At 36.6% G+C, this 7,553-nt stretch overlaps 1 protein-coding gene across 2 annotated transcripts in view; it reads right to left on the bottom strand.

The window, feature by feature from the left end:
- dhdh.1 (dihydrodiol dehydrogenase, tandem duplicate 1) overlaps positions 1-7,553 on the bottom strand; it is an 8,668-nt gene continuing 1,115 nt past the window's right edge. The window contains exons 4-8 of one of the 2 annotated variants that reach the window (XM_082182391.1): positions 5,346-5,598; positions 4,521-4,645; positions 2,862-3,012; positions 78-303; positions 1-45 (exon numbers count right to left, since the gene is read on the bottom strand). In XM_082182391.1, coding sequence (XP_082038517.1) covers positions 194-303; positions 2,862-3,012; positions 4,521-4,645; positions 5,346-5,598 — 639 coding nt within the window. In that variant the 3' untranslated portion in view covers positions 1-45; positions 78-193. The remainder of the gene's footprint in view (positions 46-77; positions 304-2,861; positions 3,013-4,520; positions 4,646-5,345; positions 5,599-7,553) is intronic. The other variant, XM_082182390.1, reaches the window with a different exon arrangement.

Here is a 7,553-nt window from a genome sequence, read left to right as displayed (position 1 = left end):
TTCAGCAGTTAGTGTCATGTTTATTGTGCACAATTTTCTCCACTACTACACACACACACACACACACACACACACACACACACACACACACACACACACACACGACTGTTTATTACACGAATGTTCAAACGTAATCTTTTCCTGAGTAGCACCATCCAATCAGGCCTCAGATTAACCAATGAATGGAGGGCAGTCATTGGCTGTCCTGCTCATAAACCACGCCCACCTGCCTCCGGGCCTCGTCCATGATCCCAATTAGAAGCTCAGAGTCTGTCAGGGACATTTTAATGCTCTCCTTCAGTCCTGAAACACAGATGAGAGTCTCTCAGGACAGATGCACGACACACACAACTCATGAGAGGCACAAACTAACGCGGGGTTTGTTGTAACACACTTGTTTTAAATGCTTCCACACACGCCAGCATGACGACACTAATATTTACTAGCACTAGGCTATATAGAGAAAAAGTAGTGCCAACATGTAGAAATCTTTGGAAGGCAAGGCAAGGCAAGTTTATTTATATAGCACATTTCATACACAATGGGAATTCAAAGTGCTTTACATAGAAGTAATTAAAATAATCAAAAGAAATAAGAATAGGAATGTTCAGTGATGGAGGATATCACTGAACATTTATTTAACTATAGCAAAATTAAATGTCTTACTTATGCTAATTTTTCATCTCTGTTTTTGGTGTTTATTTAAAATTAGACAAATCTGATATTATTTAGTTCTTTAATGCTGATCTAACGTAGAAGACACTCGTAGGTTTTAAATCCCAGTTGTGCAGGCGGGGCATGTTGTCACAATGAGCCCATATTAGAACTATGATATTCTATTCTACACTTTTATGAATTCTATTGAGAAACCATGAGAAAAATGTGAATAAAGACTGAAAGTCAATGTTCAGAAATTATGAGTTATTATTATGTTTTGAACTGTGCTGTATAGCTGTGTTTTGCGGTGTGTTTGTTGTCAAACTTAAAAATTAGTTTATTTTTGATTATTAAAAAATGCAGTTATTTTATATGAAAAACTTGTATTTTATTGAGACAATATTTTAGTTTGTCTTGTATATATTTTTTTCTGATTAGATCAGAAAACATTTGAATCTGTCATATGGTCATGTTACAATGAACCCCACCTATGGGGCATGTTGTCACATTTCACTTCCATTCTTTCAGGGTAAATCAAGAAAAAAGTATACACTGTATTAATGAGACAAAACCACATAATTGTACTAGACGTGTGTGAAATTACAGTTTTTTACAATCGCTATGACAGTTTTTTCAATACATTTAACAAGTTTCCTAAACTCTTAACGCACCAACACACCTAAAACACACAATTGGCAAAACGGTTAATTTCATGCTCAAAATCACACATTGTAAACTAAACTCCAAAACTAATTTTCAAAATACAATAATACACTAACACAATACACTATGTCTAACAAAACACTGCAAACATGTTTCAAAATCAAATAATTATTCAAAACACTAACACATGTTCTCTTCCAACAGGAACATTTAGTCAATCATAACACAATGACAAAAAAAACACTATCATCAGCTGAAATTACAGAAACTGCATTATTTTATGTGTCAGGTCTGCCCTTATACAACAGACAGTATATTGTATTGATCATAGATTGTGTTTTGCACTGCAGTTTATTTATTTTTTTGAAGTCGCTCTACATTTTTGTTTTGTTTGTAATGTAAATGCATGCATTTTGTTGTTGTTGTTTTTTGCAGCAGAAATTCAATACTACAAAATAAATGACCCTTCTTAGAGTAGCTTTATAGAATGTATGGTTTATGAAAAAAAAGAAGACAGACACAGAATTGCTGCAGTAACGGCTTTATTTGCGACAGGACATTTCTGCAAGATAACAAAAATATGCAATATAGCTGCCATTTACAGTATTACTGTATGTGAAAATACAAAATATACAAACAGAAAAGGCCATCTTCTAATCTGCCCGGTCTTCTGCATTTGTCCACATGTTCTCATCCACATCACACCTGATATCTTCCCTGGCAAGGCATCTTGGGAAGAATCGTTTACAGTAACATGCCTTATCCACACCTGGCAGTGTTCAGCTGTGATGTCTTGGTATGCAACATCTTTTGCATACAGGAGGGACATTTGGTCCTGTGGACTATGGTCAAAAACCTTTCATCTCCAGGCTGAGAAAACTCCTCAATGGGGTTGAGGAAAGGGAAGTAAGGGGCAAGGAAAATGGACATCATCCTCTGATGGGCGTCAAACCAGGCTGTGACTAGACGGGAATGGTGGAATGCCACATTGTCCCATATTTGCATAACTTCAATCAGCTGTTTCTCACTAGCAATGGAATAATGTGAAAATACAAAATATACGAACAGAAAAAGCACAAGAAGAAAAAAAAAAGAAAAAAAAAAGAGTCATCTTCTAATTATTTGCATAATTCAATCAGCTGTTTCTCAGTAAGAATAGAATAAAATACAGGGGATATATTTGTGTTTCAATTCACAATATAAGCAGCTGTTTACCTTGACTTTAGCCTGTAAGGTTAGGTTTAGAACATGGTGTTATCTGTTCTGGCATACAGTGTTAAAGCATTGGTAAATTTGGCAGTAAAAATCCATTGTTTTTTTCTTGTTTGAGCTTGTGTGTAAAAGAAGTTTAAGCATTTTAAATTTGTGTTAATTGCATGCATTTTGTGTTAAAGCAACAAGAAATGTGTTAATAGTATAGCTTACACAGACGGATGTAGTGCTAACTGTGTTAAGAGTTTTGGAAAATTGTTAAAAGTATAGAAAAATCTGTCATAGCAATCGTAAAAAACTGTAATAAGGGAAAAAATAGTGTGCGTTACCTTTCAGGAGGCAGCGTCTCACTTCCTCTGCCTCGTATCTCAGTCCGGTGCTGTTCTCGAAGTTCAGAGGCAACGCGGGCTCAGGGAGAGGGAACTCGCTCTTCATCCCGTTCACTTCTAGAGTGGTTGGGCAGTGCATGGGATTCGCCACCTAGAGCACAGGTTTATTATTACTGTGGCTCAAACAGAAGATCACGACTCGAGCAACACCAAGGGCCCTATTTTACAGGTACACTTCGGCCGACCCTTGACCCTTGTCAGCTTGAGAACAGGACGACATGATGCTGAACACATTATTTGGTTTAAGCAACAACAAAAAAGCACAATAAAAACATTTGTATTGGCTGATCTGTTAGCGGATAGTTTACATGCTTCCAGAAAGGAAATTATATAAATTGTGGATGGTTGCATGCTGGAGGAATCATTCATGTCTGGAGTACAAACACTGTACGGTCTTTTCTCTGACAAGTCAGACACTGGGCCCTATTTTAAGGGTCTAAGGCAGCGCCTGGTCTAAAGCGCACAGAACAAGTGCACTTAGGACGTCCGAATCCACTTTGGCTAGTGTAACGACGGGAAAAATGGTCGGTCGGTGCTCCCGGCGCATGGTCTAAAAGGGTTGTCCCTGTTCTCTTAATGAGTAATGGGTGTGTTTTGGGCGTAACGTGCAATAAACCAATCAGAGTCTCTCCCATTCCCTTTAAAAGCCAGTTGCGCACGAGCCATTGTGGATTCGCTATTTACACAGAGGATTTTGCAAGCGAAAAACTGAATGCTTCTCTAGCAAGGAAACGGATCTGCTCATGCACAAGGTTAAAGCTGTGTGTGTGTGTGTTTGTGTGTGAGGTTAAAGCTGTGTGTGTGTGTGTGTGTGTGTGTGTGTGTGCGTGTGCGTGCGTGCGTGCGTGTGTGTGTGTGTGTGTGAGGTTAAAGCTCAAGCAGACCATGTACGGGACAAGCCGGATTCACCATATCTTTATGTACACATATTCATCTTTTACATTGTAATCCTTATATTTTTCATATTTGGCATGTTTGTGTGCTGCTGTGCCGCTGTGTGTGTAATAAGCAGAGTGTGTGTGTAATAAGCAGAGTGTGTGTGTAATAAGCAGAGTGTGTGTGTGTAATAAGCAGAGTGTGTGTGTAATAAGCAGAGTGTGTGTGTGTAATGAGCAGAGTGTATACGCGCGTTGTGGATCCGCCTATAGGCACACATTACTAACGCGCTCTTTAAATAAAAAAATTCTGCGCCATTGACTTTAGATCAGGTTTCAGTCGGTCAATGGCTCAGTCTATTTCAGTTCCTCAAAATAGCAACGCTCCAATAATGCAACAGAACACACACCTCGTTTTCAGACCAGAAGCCCATGGGTGCACAGATGGGCGCAAATGCATTCCTATTTAAACAACGCGGCGCAGGACGTGAAAATGAAAACTGCGTCGGGCTGAAACTAGTAAAAAACACTTGTGTCGCGCTTGGCCCCAAGGTCATGGCTTCGACTCCAATGCATGCATTAGATGCATTAGATGCATATCTTGAATGCAATAGTCACTTTGAATTGTGCCTGTAAAATGATGTGAAATGAAGCGCCACATTAAGTGTGTGTGTGTGTGTGTGTGTGTGTGTGTGTGTGTGTGTGTGTGTTCTCAGTCACTCACTCTGATGGTTCCTTTGGTTCCACAGATGGTGGCGTCGTTCGGGAGCAAACAGGAGATAGTGCAAGTACATGAAGCCATCCTGTTCCCGGAGAACTTCAGGACCACCACCATCGACTCGTCCACTCCTGACACACACACAGATCAAGCAAAGATCATGACCAGTTCGTCTACCATCTGAACATCTCAGATAAAACCTTTGTTGCACTAGAATATTGGCTGTAAATTGGTGGTGACAGTTATATTTTAGACACAGACAGAAGTCGAAGAACTAAAAATGAAAAAATGAATTAAAAATTATTAAAAATGACCAAAATATACAAGAAATTACTCAAAGAAATGACTATATAAAATATATATTCTTACTAATACAGAAATTAAAGGGAAAATAGAACTTGTAAAAATAAATTAAAATGTCAAATATTAACAAAAACTATAAAATTATCATACTAAGATATAAACTAAAATTATATAAAAATTTAAAAAACTAAAACTAATAAAAATTACTAAAACAACAAAATTACTAAAATTTTAGCTGAAATTAAAGTGAAAACATAAAAATGTAAAAATTAAATTGATTTCAAAATATTAACAAAAACTATAATACTATCATATAAATAAACTCAAACTAAAAACTAAAACTATATAGACATATAAAATTAAATAAAACTTATTTTGAAACTCAGTATATGTAGTATTTGACTTGGCTCCCTAATTAGACAACATCTGCAAAGGCAACACAGGCCTGCACGTCTATTTGATGGAATTAGACACTAAAAGTGTGATCTGATAGTGGTGTGTATTAGTGATAGTGTATCTGATCAGTACCTGAGGGCAGCAGGACTCCTGTGGCGTGGATGGACTGGGGTTTTTCCCCCTTGAACACCATCAGAGCGAACTGTAGACAGTAGATGCCGATGTCCATCAGAGCTCCTCCACCCTGATCCCTCTGTGTGGTGCGGGTCCGGTCCAGAAGAGGCAAGCCGAAATACACCTGCACCATCTTCACCTCACCGATAGTGTTCTCTGAGAGGAGCCGGCCCACCTCAGCGTACACGGGGAAACACCTGGACCACACGGCCTGACACAGAGAGAGAAACTTAACATTATAAAAACAAAACAACAAAAAAAACATATATATATAAAAAAAAAGTTTTTTTTATTTATTTTTAAAACAAATTTTTGGTATATATGTACATGTATAATGACTGGAAATGCTTTGGCAACATTGAAACCATTGTAATGCCAATAAATAAAATAAAATGAAATAATGAAATGAAATGAAATGAAATGAAATGAATGAAATGAAATGAAATGAAATGAAATGAAATGAAGTAATGAAGTAATGAAATTAAATGAAATCAATGAAATGAAATGAAATGAAATTAAATGAAATCAATGAAATTAATTAAATTAAATTAAATTAAATTAAATTAAATTAATTAAATTAAATTAAATTAAATTAAATAAAATAAATAAATAAATAAATAAATAAATAAATAAATAAATAAATAAATAAATTTAATTTAATTTAATTTAATTTGAAAAACACCTTTTATTACAATCGATTAAAAACTATTTCATTATATTATTCTACATGAAGATGAGAAAGAAAGGTAAAAAAAACATCTATATAAAAAACCCATTTACATACACAAACACAATGAAAAACCCACTATTTATACTGCCATTCATAATACTACCATAAAATACTCCTTTACTGCAAACAAATAGCAAATATGTATGTCCCTTCATGAACAGAACTTAATGTCTCTCTACCACACCATTTCATTTCAAACAATGACAAATCATTCATAGCCTTGTAAAAAAAAATTAAATCTAATTTTTCTTGAGAGAGAGAGGTGCCATGTTTCATTTCAGCTGTCATGAGATTCCTCATTCTGTTCGTCTGCAGAGACATAAAGTCATCATGTCATGCTACTGAACACTTTGGGAAATATTTGATACTGTCAAAATCTATTTCAGTCATTTATACATTTTACAGTCTGAAGAAATAAATGGGAGGATCACAAGAAATATGTCCAGGTGGAAAAAGAAAAGAAAAGGAGGTTACACTTTATTTAAATTGTTTAATTACAGTGTAATTGTGAAGAAGTGAAGAGTGTCTGGTGAAGAAGTGAAGAGTGTCTGGTGAAGAAGTGAAGAGTGTTTGGTGAAGAGGTGAAGAGTGTCTGGTGAAGAAGTGAAGAGTGTTTGGTGAAGAAGTGAAGAGTGTTTGGTGAAGAAGTGAAGAGTGTTTGGTGAAGAAGTGAAGAGTGTTTGGTGAAGAAGTGAAGAGTGTTTGGTGAAGAAGTGAAGAGTGTTTGGTGAAGAAGTGAAGAGTGTCTGGTGAAGAAGTGAAGAGTGTTTGGTGAAGAAGTGAAGAGTGTCTGGTGAAGAAGTGAAGAGTGTTTGGTGAAGAAGTGAAGAGTGTTTGGTGAAGAAGTGAAGAGTGTTTGGTGAAGAACTGAAGAGTGTTTGGTGAAGAAGTGAAGAGTGTCTGGTGAAGAAGTGAAGAGTGTTTGATGAAGAACTGAAGATGGTCTGGTGAAGAAGTGAAGAGTGTTTGGTGAAGAAGTGAAGAGTGTTTGGTGAAGAAGTGAAGAGTGTCTGGTGAAGAAGTGAAGAGTGTTTGGTGAAGAAGTGAAGAGTGTTTGGTGAAGAAGTGAAGAGTGTTTGATGAAGAACTGAAGAGTGTTTGGTGAAGAACTGAAGAGTGTTTGGTGAAGAAGTGAAGAGTGTCTGGTGAAGAAGTGAAGAGTGTTTGATGAAGAAGTGAAGAGTGTTTGGTGAAGAACTGAAGAGTGTTTGGTGAAGAACTGAAGAGTGTTTGGTGAAGAAGTGAAGAGTGTTTGGTGAAGAAGTGAAGAGTGTTTGGTGAAGAACTGAAGAGTGTTTGATGAAGAACTGAAGAGTGTTTGGTGAAGAAGTGAAGAGTGTTTGGTGAAGAACTGAAGAGTGTTTGATGAAGAACTGAAGAGTGTTTGATGAAGAACTGAAGAGTGTTTGTTGAAGAAGAGAAGAGTGTCTGGTGAA

The sequence above is a fragment of the Leuciscus leuciscus genome (assembly GCF_965113295.1).
Source record: "Leuciscus leuciscus genome assembly, chromosome: 10".
In the NCBI taxonomy this organism is placed as follows: Eukaryota; Metazoa; Chordata; class Actinopteri; order Cypriniformes; family Leuciscidae; genus Leuciscus; species Leuciscus leuciscus.
This window is presented reverse-complemented; position numbering and strand designations above follow the sequence as displayed.